Here is a 16,255-nt window from a genome sequence, read left to right on the forward strand (position 1 = left end):
AATTTTATTTAGCTATAAATCTGGATAAATGTTTGTCCAGGCTCATAGCTAAAGTGTCATCAATTTTGGGGGCAGGGGTATTTCTTATTTGCTTTCTTTACCGGATTAATTATACTGGGACAGAGGGGGTGTTTCTTATCTGCTTCCTTAACTGGATTATACTGGCCCGCTCAAATTTTTAGAACAGCCTTGAAGGGCTATTGGCTTGTTCCACATAATCACACTTGTTATTGCATTTGACAATAACTGAAAGATGTTTTGTGTTTCCTAACAAAAATTCACAGTTCATAGTATCTTACCTTGTTGCAACATCTGAAAAGTCTTTTGAGAGAATTTCAATTTTCTTAACGAGAGTTTGCCAGTTAAGACCACTCGCAAATTACAGCTAATTCCTTCGTACAGTATAGAATTAGAACTTTCCACTACTAGAGTAGCACGCGATGTCTTGAACTAGCTAGAAGTTCGAGAGGCAACATCAGGGCATATATATGCGGATGCGGTATGCCACTCGCATCCTCGTCCCTTCACTGCCAGTGCCAGGCTCCAGAAACGACGACCATTAGTGACAGCGCTCAGGCCGCGCCTTATCCACCCGACACCTCGCGCTCTCAGTCTCAGCCATTACCCAGCATGCTGCTCCAGCTCCACTGCGCCACACCGACCATCTCTCCGCCTGCCGCCCGCCCCTACCACCTCCACCTCCACCTCCACGGCGCCAGCGGAGCGCTCCCGCACCCGGCGCGCGGCCTCGGGCACCTTCCCCGCGTCCTCTTCGTCGGCGTCGGCGACCCGCGCGCGGACGGAGCGGTCTGCCACGTGAGGCGCCAGGTGCGGTACGACGAGGACGATGAGGAGGAGGGCGAGGAGGAGTGGGGCCACAACGAGGACGTCGCGAGGATGGAGCGGTACACCGAGGACGCCCGCGACCAGGCGCTCCTCGTGAAGGCCCGGGTGGACGACGAGGTCGAAGTCGTGCTCGTCTTCAGGGTACCCGACGACACTGACCTCATTATTTATTACTACAACGCTGTGTGGCACACTGGCGCAGTGCAGTTTTCCTGAACTGCCACGATGGTGGACGCAATGCGGCTGCCTATTGGGTCGGGGCTCTCGTCAAGACAAGAACAAGACCCATCGATTATTCGATTCTGTCGCTGACGCGTGATCTCGCTCTGTCGCAGGGCTTCTCGTCGAACTTGAGCGGGGGAACGGCCGCGGATCCGTCGAGGAGTGTCCTGCCGGAGAGGGCGATCATACAGTCGGTCGACGTGGTGAGGGGGCCGTTTGACCCCAGCAACATCGAGTACCTGGAGAAGGGAGTGCAATGGGACGACTTCAAGAGCCGCCTGTGATAGCACTAGCTAGCATAGCAGGAAAGAAATGCACTGCAACTGCAAAGCATTCTTCTGTTGTTCTTTAAGACCATGTCATCTGCTTCCGACTGATCAGGCCACGGAATGGTCGTCCAAACCCAAATGGGCAAGGCCTTGTTTAGTTCCCAAAAAATTTTACAAAATTTTTCAGATTTCACGTCACATCGAATCTTTAGACGCATATATGGAGTATTAAATATAGATGAAAAAAAAATTAATTACACAGTTTGGTTACCTGGATGATTTTGGGAATACAAACGTCCCACGCAAGCAAAGCACTTCGATCGAACAAGGCGGCGGCCGCAGTAGAGCCCTCGCAGAAGCGGCAACCTGCGCCGCACTTCGAAGAAATGGCAGCGAAGCAATTCGCTCCGGTCCACCCCTCCCCCAAATTTACATATTCCTTAGCGAAATCTTCTTTAGAAAGGCTTACCTCCGATCCACACCCAAATTTACATATTCTTTAGCAAGGCTTGGGATACATACTCCTAAGCACGGAAGCAAAAGAAAGCCCAAGCAGCTGAATCTACCTTTCCTTTACTTCGCCAGCTAGATCACTCCCATCAGTCGTCATCATCTTTGCTTTGGTTGCTTGCTTCCTCCATAAAACAAAAAAACCAACGCAAAACTACCGGCCAGCGATCACAGTTTTCGTCCGAACTCATTCCAAGTTCAGGGCTCCAAAGCTCGCGTCCTGCTATCTCCATTTTTTTCTCGATCGGACTTGGAGCCCGTATTGCATTAATTAAGAGGAGTCCTGCTATCTCCATCGACTGTCCCATGGGCCTCTGCTCGTCCATGTTGCGATGGAAGGCCAACCGGCGGCGGCAGCAGCAGCAGCCTGAGCCAAGGCGCGGCACGCCGAAGGCGCTTTTCGTCGTCAGGAACGACGACGGCCGGCCGTCCAAGCCAGAGGCGGTCGTGTTCCACCCACCACCACAGAGCTCTGGCCGTTCGGGGTTACAGTTACAGTCACAGAAGGCCGGCAAGGCGGGCAGCAGGAAGCCCGAGAAGCGCGGGTACGAGTACTACGACTGCATGGACGTGCTGGGCAGGAGGCTCCGCGCGCCGCCGCCGCCCAGGCTCCCGTGCGGGAGCACCAGAAGCGTCGCGGTGGAGCCGGTGGTAACGGCCGGGATGAGGTCGACGTCGACGGTGTCCAGGGGCGCCACGGCGGACGGGAAGAAGGCAGTGGCAGCGGCAGCGGAGGGGTGCAGGACGCCGATGACGCCGAGGAGGACGCCGGTGTGGCAGCGGAGGATTCTGATGGGGACGCGGTGCGAGCTTCCGCGTTTCAGCGGGGTCATACTGTACGACGAGCACGGCCGGCCCCTGCAGAGCAGCTCCCAGAACCTGCTGAGCAGAGTAAGCAAATACGAGTCCAAGTGATGGATGCATAGCATAGCAGATACAGTATTACTTTGCGAGCTCGGTGTTGAATAGCACATGCATTTTCAGACGTCTCAAAAATCGAACTTGTTTTTGTTTTCCAGGGCAAAAAGAAGACTGCCAGGACAACTACAACTCTCAGGGACCTCATGTAGTCAGTTACCTCACATGATGTTGCGTCTAAGCTGCACCTTTGCAAGTGCTTCCAGTAAATTAGAGCACTAGTATTTCTCATGTAAAGAGTTAACCATCGAAGACACGGAGATTCACGTACTGACGCAGCAATATTTATCAATACCATGGTCAGTTGGTCATCCTTGTTCCACAATTCCCTTCATTTTGTTGCCACTGACTCAGTGCTATCAAGCAAGCACCTAAGTCAAAAACATGATTCTCACGGGGGCAAAACGGGGCAAAACTAATGAGATCATCAAGGTCAGTAAAATCAACAAAAGAATACATCTATACTCTTATATCAACCGGAGACCAGATCGTCCACGCACAACACAATCGTGTTTAAGGCCAAGACCGCCAAATAAGCATGTCTGGAAAAAGACTCGAGTGAAAACTGCGTACAAGGCCTCCAGGATAAATTCAAATGTAAAAAAGAATTGAACATTCTACTGCAATCACACGTGTGCTGCTGCGCTTGTACATTCTACATTCCAGCTGTGGCTGTCACAAGCCAATCATTTCCATGCGACCGAGTCGATCTCATTCCTTGCCGATTTGTACAGCTCTAGCCTCTTGACCAAGGCATCCCTCTTCTCCATCAAAGCAGGGTCCTCGTCCAACATCGCGCTCAGCTGTTTCTTCTGGATTATGAAAGCAAAGCAAATGAGGGAAAGATAACTTTGTTCGATGTCCAATATTGCGCTCAGCTGTTTCCAAGTTGTATTGCATAAATTGGAGTAATAAGGAATATGTAAAAAACTTTCAAGAACTATTTGCGGTTGTAGTAATCAGGTGTATGTAAAAAACTTTTAAAAAACTTTCTAGACCAGATTATTTAAAAATAAGGGGGAACTGAACGCTACTCCCAGGTTCACAAACTACAAGAAACCAGGGCTGTCTACGTATCAAATTTAACAAAACTGATGTTTAATAAAATTTGTTGTGCATGCCCATCCAGTGCGGCCTTACAAAACAATTAAATGACGTGAAAAAACAGTAGTCAGTAAACCAAGATTTAACTACAAACGCAAACACCTGTCTTCAAATTATGTACAAAACATGTAATTAGTCAAGGAATCAAGGTAAACATACCTCCTTGCTTCCCACATGAGCATAGAAACGGTTAAGCAAATTTCTTTTTGCCTCTTTCACTTGACAATGTACAATGGCTTTCGGAATTGTGTTCCTCAGAGTCTCACAGACCATGTTGATGTAAGATGACACATTCGATCCTGAGAAGGAAAAGAAAACAAAACAAAAATCAAGCAATTATTAGTAGTACATCATAATGGCCTCTATTAACACAAAGCATGCAACTAATGCAGAAACTAAACTACAGTCTGAGCTAATACAAAGGACCATGGTACGCAATCATGTGTTTATGTAGAAAAAAGCATAACACCACGCTGATTGCTCCCTAGGTCATAATCAATATCATATATTCATATTCCACAACGCACTGGAGATATAGAAGTGCGGTTACAATCAACTGTTGGGGAAACCAACTGGGCCGATAAAGTACTTTCTATTATTTAATCTTGTGTTTCTACTGATGGATAAGAAATTAAGAAGTGGTTGTGCATTTTTGTGAAACCAGATGTCCTTTTCTACAAATCTACAAAGAGAGAAAGGAAGGTGAATTTACCGATTCTTCTGAGATGATTGTCCTGATATCTATCACTCACTGGAGTGTTCTTATCAGCTGCTTTCTCTGGTTCAGTAGGAAGTTTGCGGAAAAACTCTACTGTTAGGTAGCTGGCTTCCATCTCTACTAGACGAAGAACAGTCTTTCGTCCGTCCTCACGGAATCTTTCCAGGCTATCGTTTGCAGCAGCAGCTATATCCGATTGAAGTGTTGGGAATCGCTTCAACTCCTATGATACCCAAGACAATGTGAGATTGACCAGTGAGAAAAACAATAAGACAAAACGAGAAACAAAGCAAGGTACTGAGAAGGCAACCTCTGTTGCTGCAATCGATCTCCGAACAAGCTCCTTCAAGACCAAATGGACCTGCAACATGAGAACATCATTAGGGCTTCTCCAGTAGCAAAGAAAATCGAACCCCGAGCTAGCGTGAGAGCGAACCATATTGAATCAAACTACTGGGATATTCAGTGCATGAGCAGGTGAGAGCAGAATCAACACTTATTTATGAGCCAATGTAAGTGCATTAAATATTATTTTGTCTGCCAAAGTTTTGTCCATGGGACTACTTCAAGACATCATTGCACTTTTTTCTTCCCTTAAATCTTATTGTGGGGCTCTACTTGTGGAGTGATGTTCACGAGCAATTTTTTTTATACCAGGGCACTGCACATGGTGGCAATGAACCAGTGCCACCACCGCTGATGCCCTTAACTGCATATAGTGACCAAGATCCTGTGAAATATAGCTTCGAATGAAATTCAAATGACCAAGAAAACATGGATATTGACACTTCTCTTCATCAAGCAACAACGTAAAAATTTCAATTTAGCGTCAAATCAACAGTTTGTACTTCGCTTCCGTCACATTCCAGCACATCACTGTCACACTACATCACTCAAATATGACTTCATTCATTCACTGGGACGTCCCTAGATTAGGGTTATGCAGTCATGGTAATAAGTGCACATCATATGATTTTGGCAGCAAGGCCAATGAGCCTTTAATTTCAGCTCTTTTTTTATGATTCCAAAAGCCCAAGCGATTGCCAAAGTTTTTACCAGCAGATAGGAGTACATGGACACCAACAGTTATGAATTAATGGGTGGACAATACAAGAATATGTAATATCGGGTATTAGGAAATGAAATTACTAAATTTATTCACATACTTATGCTTATGCATCAACAATCGAAAAATGAACTAGAATACTATAAGGAGATATGCATCAACATAAAAGTCATACCGCATCAACAGACGCTTCAGCTGGACCCTTAAAGTAGCTTAGAGAACTATCTATAAGCCTTCTGTATCCTTGCTCAGGGGCAATCAAGTGGGGCTGGTAACCATCAGCCTCTGAAATAACTTTACGAACATTTTGCATTGACAGATGTCGGTCAAATGGAAGCTTTTTCAGTGCTGCAGGTAACTGGTTGTCAAAGACTCCATAAATCCGATCTCCACCTGGCCGCCTGAGAAATAAGGTAGTAATGATTAAGTTTAAGTTAATTATGAACATCATTACTTAAAAATGCTCTATCTACTATCCTAACAATGCATATAAGTATGATAACTTGTCAACATATATCGGCAATAATTATGGAAGGCACAAAAAAGTTACAGAAAAGGCCAGTTGAATATCTTACCCGCCATCTAAGTGCTCTTTAAAGACACGGTCAAATGCACGACACATATCCAAGATAGTGTACAACTGAGCCTGCAGATTATGGGAACAATATGAGAGACATACAACATAAACAAGATTTACAGAAACATATAATGCACAGTGGCATCATCCCGGCAAATAAATAATGCAGCTTGTGGCACAAACAACTGACAATGCATATGAATAATTCTGGCTGCAACATAACCGAGATCATTAAAAAAATACAGTAATTCTTACCCCAGCATCACCTCCGATTGGCCTACCAAGTCGATCCAACTGGGCTTCTATTTCATCAATTGTTTTGTTAATCATGGCTATAATACTTGGAATTTTGGCCCTGATCACAGCCTCTAAATGCTGGACAAACAAAATTGAAATACATCAGTAGTCAGTAAGAGAAATTCAAAAGTTTATGGTTCAAAGCATGCCACAGCAGCAGAACACCCTCACCTGTGACAGAAGCTTGGCAAGATACTCTGCACCCATTTTATGTGCCAAGTGACCATATTCAGGACTACTCTCAAAGTACTCTTTTTCTTTGCGTCTTGCTGAGAGCATATCAACATTCTTGTTGATATCAGCTTGTGAGCGGTTGACAATTCCAACCCAGGGGTGTTGTAAGCGATATTGCCTCCCTTCAAGTACCTAGGATTCCATGGAGAGGAATTTTTAGTGCTACGTACATGGAGGATGAGGAAAGAAGAATTGAAGAGTGCCATACATCAACGGCATTGGTACCCTTGTCCATCAAATCAAGCTTTGTTAAGACTCCAAAAGTCCTGTCACCTTAAGATGTTAAGAGAAAAGGTTGTTAATACATATGACTGGAACTGCACTGATTATTAGGTACGCCAACAAAACAGTTTAGCGGTAATCCTGTCTAATGGAAAGTGTAGTTTCAAATGCTGTAGGGAGAAAAAAAAAATCAAAACTGCACCTGAAGGATCAACATCCCTAGCAAGCTTGATAGCATCTGACGTTGCTATATCTTGGTTAGCTGGGGAGATAGCCAAGATGATGCAATTTGGCTGAAGTTTCCAGACAAAAAGAACACAAGTAAAAGAAAATCTTAGGTTTTAAAAATACATGGCAAAACATAATATAGAGCTCATGATTTTCTGATCTAGTTATGTAACTAGAGTGAAATGAACAACAAGTCTATCTGTAAATTCATAGTGCCCAGATCAGGGAAAATATGGCTCACAAGTCAATGTAAGCTAAAATAAGGATAATACCGGAAATGGGCTACATGTGCCACAGAAAATTCAAGAAGTACAAGTAACTCAAGTAAGCATCACACTATAATTAAGAGCAAGCAACAGAGATGATTTTATTTACCTTGTCAACATAAGATCGAACCATGTTTTCAATATCTTGAACAATAGATTCTGCTTGCCCCTCTGTAGTAAAATGGTGCAGGTACCAAAAATTAAATGACAGAAGGTATGGTAACCAAAACCAAAGCAAATAATTCATCAACTGAGTCATTACCTACAGCGACCTTTGTCAGCCCAGGAAGATCAATAAGTGTCAAGTTAACAACTGCAAACAGAAATGTGACATTAATCTACAGACAGTTCAAGGGATACAGAACATAAATGTACTCACAGCGTATAAAACTTAAAGTGACATAATAAAGCTTATGTACCAAGAACATAACAAGCTATAGTTCTTTTTTTCTTTTTGGTACTTGTGCTTCAGGAACAGGAACCAGAAAGAACCATAAGTCTAAATATGTGGCTATTACTTTGAGGCATACGTACACCTTGAATAGAAAACAGGACACAATTTTTTTGCACAATCTAGACCCACGAAACCAGAATCGCTTAATTCAATATCATAGTGCACAGAAGATTTAAGAGTTTCTTCATCACCCATTACCCAATATGAGCAAAGTTAATCTTAAAAGTTTTAGTGCACAGATGACTCATACTATCTCACACCATTATTCTGACCTGACCTCTTGTACCCCAAAAAGCAATAAACACATATTTCAGAGCATTGCCTATGCCAATTCACATGAACACCTACAATATCTATAGGTTTTAATGGAGGAGCAAAATCAATGAAATCAGAAATCCGTTGATTCTAAGACCAATGTTGGAAACTCTAGGTCCACTGCACCTACCTTATCTTTGATCACTTCATGCATTATTTGTATTTTCTTTGGTCGCATTAAATAAGGTGTCCTAAATTCTAATGCCTAATCTCATATTTGTTGAAGCTTGGAATAAATTAACCAAGCACACTTCAGAAATCAGAAGTTCAGAACAAGCATCAATACTTACCATGTGGCGAATATATACTCAAATGGATGGGAACATTTGAAATAGCTTTAGTTTTCCCAGTTATGCGATCTGTTTCATCAGCAATCTCTTTCCTCACAGCAGCTGCAATTATACAGATATAACGATAGTTTAACTAAACATGCCCAGAAAATATACAAAAATGGAAAGAGGAGTTCAATAACAAATACTCTGGCATCTAATTAATAAAACATAGACATAGATGGAAACATAGACATAGATGGAAACATAAACAACTATCAAAATTCCATCAATGAACTGGTACGCATATATTTCTTTCATGAACTAGTCACAATTAGTTCCTACAGCACATGAGATTTCTCAGTCTTTTTTATTACAGTGAGTAATTTTGTGTGGCATCTGATCTACAGTGCACAATAATAAGATAAAACCACTGCATTTCGTCAATTTATGAACAAACAAAGCAACTAAGGTAGAGTAAGGCTATATGCAGTGCAAATATTTCTTGAATGTGTTGTGCAATAGTTTACATCTCACTGGTTGTAGTTGTAATTTGAAAAGGCAACTCCTAATATGCCCTGTTGCTCTTAAATATTAGTATTATTGGAAGCACGTAATAGTAAATAGCACCATACATTAATACAATAACTCATAGAGCACGAAGTCATTTAAGTACATAGATTCCATCCGATCTTTGGGAAGACGGATGATGCACAATGTTCCATGTGTATCTGTTTTATTTAAGTCCAACCATAAGCTTCCCAACGAGCAGACAGTTATCTTAGTACACTAGCCTAAAAGAAGTGAAGACAAGTAGTAAATTGCTGAGATGAATAATGCAAATCGTTCGTCTTACCAAAGTCGGTGAACCGCTTCCGCGGGGCATGGAGGAACTCAGCATATTCGTGACCACCATCTGTCTTGTGGAGCTGCAGCACTAGAGGCCGCCTCGTGACAATACCTAATCAAACGCAAACTGAAGCCTTAAGCACCCGAGCGGACCCAAATCGAACAGCACGTTGCGTGATCTAGCGGCAGCATTACCAGATCCACGGGGCAGGAAGTCCCTCCCCACTATGCTCTCGAGCACCGACGACTTCCCGGAACTCTGGAGGCATCATCAGAAGAGAAAACGCAACCAAACGTTAGCGGTTAGCGCGCTGGCCAGATCTGGGACCTGGCTCCTGAGCACGACGGATCTGGAGGTGGTGGGCGGAGCGTACCTGCCCGCCAACGACAGCGACAGAGGGGAGCGCCTCCCAGAGGGAGCCCTCGCCGCCGGCGCCACCGCCGTGGTCGCCGAGGACGGTGCACGCGCGCTGGATCCGGTTCACCAGCCCGATCAGGCTCCCCATAGTCGCCATCTCGGGCGAGGCCGCACGCGAAGGTTCGCCCGCGGCTCTGCGTCAGGATGCGGTGCTCGTCGGCGGCGAGCGGCGGGAGGCGGTGGGATCTAACTAGTGGGAAACAGATGAGAGAATTGCAGCGACAGATTTTAAAAGCGAGCTTGTAGTTTTGCTTGCGAGGTGCCGACGGTCGGGGTCGGAAGGATGGGTTTGCCTGGACGCGGCGTTCGAGCGCCGGTGCTGGTGAGCTGAGTCTCTGCAGATGGGGACAATAAAACTGTGGGCCACGACAGCAGTGAGAGAGATTGTTTGAAGGACTCCGAGGTGGGGCCGGTCGTCCAGTTGGTATGGATCGGTATGGACATTTGAACGCGTAGACAACGTGCGGGGGGGATGGGCTCGAATGGACCGGTGCTATGGATCGGGAGCCGTTGGATATCAGCAGCCTTGGTGTGGACCCTCCTGGCGGCTGGTGCCGTGGTGCGTGAGCCTGAAACTGACGCTTCAGCAACAGCTACGCTAGAGCTGGAGCGGTGATGCGGTGGCGACGAAGCTTTGATTTGGAGTGAAATTGTAATTTTATTTCGTGATTTAAGCTAAGGCCTTGTTTAGTTTCTAAAAATTTCTAAGATTTTCCATCACATCGAATCTTGCGACACATGCATGGTGCATTAAATATATATACGAAAACAAAAACTAATTGCACAGTTCATCTGTAAATCGCGAAACGAATCTTTTAAGCCTAGTTACTTTATGATCGGACAATGTTTGTCAAATAAAAATGAAAATGCTACAGTGTCATTTCTAACAGTTTTTGCGAATTGAACAAGGCCTAAGTTAGAACTCAAAGGGGGATACTAACAAAACTTAGTTTAGGGGGTGTCTTAAGCATGTGTATCTACTCTAATCTATAAGTGTTGGAGTGAATTAGAACAAAACTTAGTTTTGAAGGTGCTTAGTTGGGGTGTTAAAGTTTAATAGGGTATTGTAGTATTTTTGTTTTATTTGACAATTAGTGTTCAATTATGGACTAATTAGACCCAAAAGATTCGTCTCGCAAATTATTCTCTAACTATATTTTTAATTTTATAAATAGTCTACATTTAATATTTCATGCATATGTCTAAACATTTGATTTTATAGGCGATAAAATTTATCGAACCAAACAGAGTCTTAATTCCAATCTAATCTAGTTCAACACATGTGGTGAATACATAGGTATCATGTTTAAGGAAAACAAGTCCTCTAGGTCTGGTTATTGATACATTCGAGGAAATATTACTGTCCGAGACAAGCTTAACCACCAATCGACGTTACAACTAACAGTACCTTTTCCTCGCTGCAACTCTGAGTAACGGCAACACAAGTACACAGCATCAACACACATTCTCAATCGCTCTCTCACCATGACACCATCCATCCAATCCAATCGAAACAATGTAACAGAATACCATTCCAATCGAAACAATGTAAACAAAACATTAGACCACACATTCTCAATTTCTTGTCACATGATATGCATTCTGTAAAATAAAGCTGGGCACACTTTACACGAGAATGCTAATAAAATGAAAGACTTTCTCGTAGTTTGAACTTTAGACAACAACAAACGGCACAAAGGAGGTTTAATATGCCTTCCATCTATTTTCAGTTACAACTCTTGTTATACACAAAAAAGAAAGAACATTCAGATCTTACTCAAATTGTTGATAACTCGATATTGTAAAGAGACAAGGGTTTACACTTTACAACAGTGATGCATCCCAAATCACAATTACATAATTATTATCAGATATTTAGATAACATGTTGGTTATCATTATTTGACAAACCCTAGGTGCCACAAACCGATAAATTGAGATCACGAAGCACAACAACAATAATGATACACAACTGATACACTACATGATCTGAATAAACAGATGGCACACTGAAGCTACATTTGCTGATGGCTTCATTTCAACTTTAGAAGAAACTTGCACCTTCTACCTTGTAGCAGAATCTTCCTTGAAAAGTGTCACCAACTTATGGGAGCAAAGCCATATGACATTAGACCTTTGGGTCACGCAACAGCAACCGGTATATCTCATTGTTGTGCTCTGACATGTACTCGTACCCGAGATTCTCAGCATGGCTCTTGAATTCATCGAACTCTGCTGGCGGCACTTGTATACCAACTAATACATTTGCTCCAGCTTCACCCTGAACAAGAGAATTAGATCAGATGATGAAATGTATATAATTGCAACCCTTGTTGGTTCTCTCCATTGTTTAGTACCATCAATACAAGTAATATACACGTCCCAGACCAACTTCAGCAAGGCATACATTTTTTTTTAATGGGAAGGGGCATATGATCATTTGAAGAGCAGAGATGTTTTTTCCTGTTCAAGTTCTGGCTTTCAAAGAAGTGAAAATCAATCATCCTTTCAAATTATGAGATTGCATAATGGACACTATTATAAGAAGGCTACAGACAAAACTCATCATGTACCTGTGCACGGTAATGGAAAAGGCTGATGTTCCAACGAGGGCTGAACGCGTCCAAAAATTTCATGAGGGCTCCAGGCCTTTCCGGGAAAATGAACCGGTAAACCAGTTCATCTTTTATTTCTGATCTGCCTCCAATCTGAAAAATTGATAATGTGATATCATGAACAAGATAGCAGAAATTCGCACAAAAATGGACGCGAGGTAAGTAAAACAATTTTGATAGGGTCCTATGTCACACAATGCAAATCCAGTTAACTATTGTCATATTAACACTAAAAATGAACTAAAATTACAATTGATCTCTTTGACAAAATAATTTTGCCAACAGAGTGTGAAAGATGCAACTTACAAAGTATCTAAGGTGGTCCTTTGCCAAATCATTGTCAGTAAGGTTAACAGTCCTCAGTTTGGCAGATTCCATGCGATCCACCATTGCTCCGAGCTCATCGTCAGTGTAGATGCCGACACTGTTACAGATAATAACCTAAGCATCTAAGCTAACCGTTGCTGTACATACTAATAAATAAAAATCTTAGATAAATAAACTAAATATATATATCTTAGTCAAGGTATATAATGTTGGTAGTTTGATATGGATACATAATTAAAGAAAAACAATGAACTTTGATATATATACCTGTAAAGAACAAGGGCATCTTTTGCATTAGAATCGTATCTGTATTTGAATTCAGTAATATTCATCCTGCCAACCTGCAGAATGAGAAATCATAAGACAGGAAATGGATCTTAAAATTATGTGTTGGCAGAACTACCTCATAAGGCATACCAATTCTGTGAATTTTTTGAAGCTTCCCTGCTCCTCTGGCAGAAATGTAGCTAACACTGCTTCCCGTTTTCGGCCAACATCAGCTAGCTCAGTTACTAGTCTAAGTCGATCAAAGTTCATATTTGCCCCACTAGTTATTGCAACCACATTTTCTCCTTTCAAGTTATAGTATTTGCAGTAGGCTTCAGCCCCAGCCAATGAAAGGGCACCAGCAGGTTCAAGGATACTTCTTTTCTCCTCAAACATATCCTGCACACATAAAAAGACATTTCAGCACCAAGAATATAGAAGGATCAAAATGCATGTACAATGCAGCATTGGTCAAGAAGGATGATAGGAGTATGAATGTAAGATTGGAATGCAATAGACATTGCATAATATTTATGCATCCTATATGTGTATCCATACAACCCAAACACCTCACTAAATTAGACAACACTCTACAATTCACAGGAATTGATGCTAGATTACATAGTTAATGACATAACATTATACAACATTCCCCCTACACAGTGTTTTGAATATGTAACTTAAAAATACTCATGACTGGGTGGTTTATATTGACAGACCACTACAGCAGAGAATACTGGTGCAACAAAATTACTATCTTCCTTTTCTTCAACATTGTATACTGAGCTCGAAGTGAGTTCAGACTATAAATTTCTAACAGTATTCAGTAAAAACACCCATATGTATAGTTCTCACCTTTATCGAAGCACAAATAGCATCTCGACTGACCATAACAATGCCATCTACTAGCTCTCTGCACAGGCGAAATGTTTCCTCCCCAACAGTTTTGACAGCTACACCATCAGCAAACCCACCAACATGCTCCAACATGACCCTCTTACCATGACACAAGGATAATGCCATTGCATTTGCATCTGAGGGTTCCACTCCAATTATTTTCACCTGTACAAAGAAAAATGTTTCAAAAACATTCCAAAAAAATATCAGCAAGATCCAGAAAGAAATTATATTAGCAAGATTGATCCAATATGAAACGATTCAACTTAAAATATCAGGGACACGACAGTCTCCATGAAGGCGTGTAAAGGAACTCTGTTATCTTCAGCATAGGATTTTTAAAAGATGGAAAGCAGACCTCTGGGCGAACCCGTTTTACATAGGCAGCAATTCCAGCAATTAATCCACCACCTCCAACAGGTACAAATATTGCATGCAGTGGACCTTGCAGTTGCCGAACAATTTCCATGCCAACAGTTCCTTGTCCAGTGATGACATCAGGATGATCAAAGGGAGGTATGAATGTGCGGCCTTCTTGCTGACATCGTAATTTTGCATATGACTGAGCTTCATCATAAGAGTCCCCCTCAAGGACCACCGTTGCACCCAACCTCTCCACTGATTTCCACTGGAATTAAGGTGTTACGTTATTATTCAGTTAGCACTAAAGTAAACTGAATCATGTAAAGGGGTGTCTTAAGTTCAGCATCTAAAGATCAGAAACCTTGATTTCTGGAGTTGTCACAGGCATGACGATGACAGCATCGCATCCCAGTCTCTGAGCGGAAAGAGCAACACCCTGGGCATGGTTTCCAGCAGAGGAGCATATGACGCCCCTCTCTAACTGCTCACGGGGGAGCTTTGCCATCATGTTGTATGCTCCCCGCAATTTGAATGAGAACACCTGTACACCAAGCAAACAAAATATGAGGAAAGTAAAGAAAACATAGAAGTAGAATAGCAGTTTTCAATGAATTTGGAATAGCACATATAAACGCTAAATAAAGTCAAACAAAATTAAATTAGTAACCTTATTATGTATAAAACGTGTGTATGGCAAAATACCAGATAGGGAAATTTATCTTTAATATGCATACAAGGGTTCCTCCTTCTCCAAAGAATATGCAAATAACGTCCTTTCATTGTGGTTTTTTGCTGTTGCTAATAACACACAAAAAACAAATATAGCAGACCAGGTACAATTCTCAAGACCCTGAATCATGCTGCAGCTCACAAGTCTAGCTTGTTGAGCTTTGAGATTCTAAAAAGATATTAAGCTCCTATAGACTTGTGGAATCAAGTTTCACAGACTAAGATAATAAGCTCCTATAGACTTGTGGAATCAAGTTTCACAGAGTATGTAAGCTAAAAACACAGCCACCTCAAGGTTTCAGCACTCCTAGTATTAGCGATAATAAATAACAAGTCAAAAGTGCAAACTATCCTGCAACGTCTATTCTCGGAGAAAGCGTGACAAGAACGTATCAAAGCCAAGGTGGAGAATCAAAGGGAATGTCTGAGTACCTATCCCCGTGATTCTGCGAATCCAAAGCATCCCGTTGGAACCCGGTGAACAACATAACACGACAGTACTAAGGTAAACCCCCAAATCCCAAAGATATGACACTGAACAAGGTCATTGGCGAGTGCAAATCTATCCCACAAACACAAGTAGCAGCTGAAACATCCAACCCCAGCATTTCCAAGAAATGATGCTGTTTTTTTGGAATAAAAGTACGCAAATATCCACGTCCATGAACGCAAGGCCAACCAAAAAAAGGTGACGGGGGTAAGCAAACGAAGGGCTGCGCATCGTCATCAATTACCGGCTGCAGGTCCTCGCGCTTGATCCAGAGGTTGACCCCGAGGCGGTCGGAGAGCTTGGTGGCGAGCTGCAGCGGCGACTCGATTGCGACGTCGTACACCTTGGACGACAGCACGCTGGTGAGGTACTCCATCGCGCCGGGGCCTCCTCCTTCCACCGCGGCGTCCCCCGCGCCCGCGCCCCCGCCCCCGCGCTCCCGAAAGCCCGCCACGAGGCACCCGCTCTCCCGCTGCAGCGACTCCGGCACCACATGCACCAGGGGCGTCGGCGGCGGCGCCGGGACGGCCGCGAGCCCCGCCTCAGCGGCCGTCGCCGCCGCAGCGGCGGTGGCGGCGGCTACGCAGTAGGGCCTGCGCGCATCGCGGCGGAGGGAGGCCCCCGCGGGGAAGGAGGCTGAGGGCGAGGTGGTGGTGGCGGTGGCGGCGGCCGCCATGGTGTGGTGTTGGTGGGTGGTGCCCTCGTCGAATTCCTCTGATTTGTTTTCCTCTCGTTATGCGTCGGGTAAAGGCGGAACGCGTCGTCACAAAGTCACAGGCGCGGGAT

The 16,255-nt window shown here is 43.4% G+C and overlaps 4 protein-coding genes across 5 annotated transcripts; 2 read left to right on the plus strand and 2 right to left on the minus strand.

The window, feature by feature from the left end:
* On the plus strand, positions 38-1,535 carry LOC8062905. Of its 2 annotated transcripts, none has more exons than XM_002463951.2 (2): positions 38-987; positions 1,182-1,535. In XM_002463951.2, exons 1-2 carry the CDS (start codon positions 502-504, stop codon positions 1,350-1,352), a joined length of 657 nt encoding a protein of 218 aa, XP_002463996.1. In that variant the 5' UTR covers positions 38-501; the 3' UTR covers positions 1,353-1,535. The 2 variants fall into 2 exon arrangements, with proteins under 2 accessions (XP_002463996.1, XP_021309701.1); XM_021454026.1 differs by having other exon boundaries at positions 38-1,100; positions 1,182-1,319.
* LOC8062906 lies at positions 1,646-3,076 on the plus strand. The gene is made up of 2 exons (XM_002463952.2): positions 1,646-2,738; positions 2,867-3,076. Exons 1-2 carry the CDS (start codon positions 2,154-2,156, stop codon positions 2,915-2,917), a joined length of 636 nt encoding a protein of 211 aa, XP_002463997.1. The 5' UTR covers positions 1,646-2,153; the 3' UTR covers positions 2,918-3,076.
* LOC110432893 (dynamin-related protein 1C) lies at positions 3,173-10,018 on the minus strand. Its single transcript, XM_021454015.1, has 16 exons — positions 9,739-10,018; positions 9,560-9,623; positions 9,372-9,476; positions 8,537-8,638; positions 7,740-7,790; positions 7,587-7,648; positions 7,186-7,276; positions 6,970-7,034; positions 6,699-6,893; positions 6,486-6,605; positions 6,229-6,299; positions 5,829-6,054; positions 4,898-4,948; positions 4,582-4,810; positions 4,029-4,168; positions 3,173-3,577 (listed from the first exon to the last, which is right to left on the minus strand). The coding sequence occupies exons 1-16, from the start codon at positions 9,877-9,879 to the stop codon at positions 3,452-3,454; spliced, it is 1,839 nt and encodes a 612-aa protein (XP_021309690.1). The 5' UTR covers positions 9,880-10,018; the 3' UTR covers positions 3,173-3,451.
* Positions 11,423-16,255, minus strand: LOC8062907 (threonine dehydratase biosynthetic, chloroplastic). The gene is made up of 9 exons (XM_002466529.2): positions 15,714-16,255; positions 14,612-14,791; positions 14,246-14,515; positions 13,846-14,052; positions 13,141-13,389; positions 12,991-13,064; positions 12,703-12,820; positions 12,355-12,489; positions 11,423-12,062 (listed from the first exon to the last, which is right to left on the minus strand). The coding sequence occupies exons 1-9, from the start codon at positions 16,143-16,145 to the stop codon at positions 11,910-11,912; spliced, it is 1,818 nt and encodes a 605-aa protein (XP_002466574.1). The 5' UTR covers positions 16,146-16,255; the 3' UTR covers positions 11,423-11,909.

The sequence above is a fragment of the Sorghum bicolor genome, chromosome 1, assembly GCF_000003195.3.
Source record: "Sorghum bicolor cultivar BTx623 chromosome 1, Sorghum_bicolor_NCBIv3, whole genome shotgun sequence".
Taxonomy (NCBI): Eukaryota; Viridiplantae; Streptophyta; class Magnoliopsida; order Poales; family Poaceae; genus Sorghum; species Sorghum bicolor.

Coding starts and splice junctions, on each gene's coding strand:
- LOC8062906 (XM_002463952.2), top strand. CDS start 2,154: ATGGGCCTCTGCTCGTCCATGTTGCGATGGAAGGCCAACCGGCGGCGG. Junction 2,739..2,866: donor CCCAGAACCTGCTGAGCAGA/GTAAGCAAATAC, acceptor TTTGTTTTCCAG/GGCAAAAAGAAGACTGCCAG.
- LOC8062907 (XM_002466529.2), bottom strand. CDS start 16,145: ATGGCGGCCGCCGCCACCGCCACCACCACCTCGCCCTCAGCCTCCTTC. Junction 14,516..14,611: donor TGACAACTCCAGAAATCAAG/GTTTCTGATCTT, acceptor CCTTAATTCCAG/TGGAAATCAGTGGAGAGGTT. Junction 12,490..12,702: donor AGGACCACCTTAGATACTTT/GTAAGTTGCATC, acceptor TCAATTTTTCAG/ATTGGAGGCAGATCAGAAAT.
- LOC110432893 (XM_021454015.1), bottom strand. CDS start 9,879: ATGGCGACTATGGGGAGCCTGATCGGGCTGGTGAACCGGATCCAGCGC. Junction 6,055..6,228: donor AAAGAGCACTTAGATGGCGG/GTAAGATATTCA, acceptor CTTATTTCTCAG/GCGGCCAGGTGGAGATCGGA. Junction 4,949..5,828: donor CTGAAGCGTCTGTTGATGCG/GTATGACTTTTA, acceptor CTCATGTTGCAG/GTCCATTTGGTCTTGAAGGA.
- LOC8062905 (XM_002463951.2), top strand. CDS start 502: ATGCCACTCGCATCCTCGTCCCTTCACTGCCAGTGCCAGGCTCCAGAA. Junction 988..1,181: donor AAGTCGTGCTCGTCTTCAGG/GTACCCGACGAC, acceptor GCTCTGTCGCAG/GGCTTCTCGTCGAACTTGAG.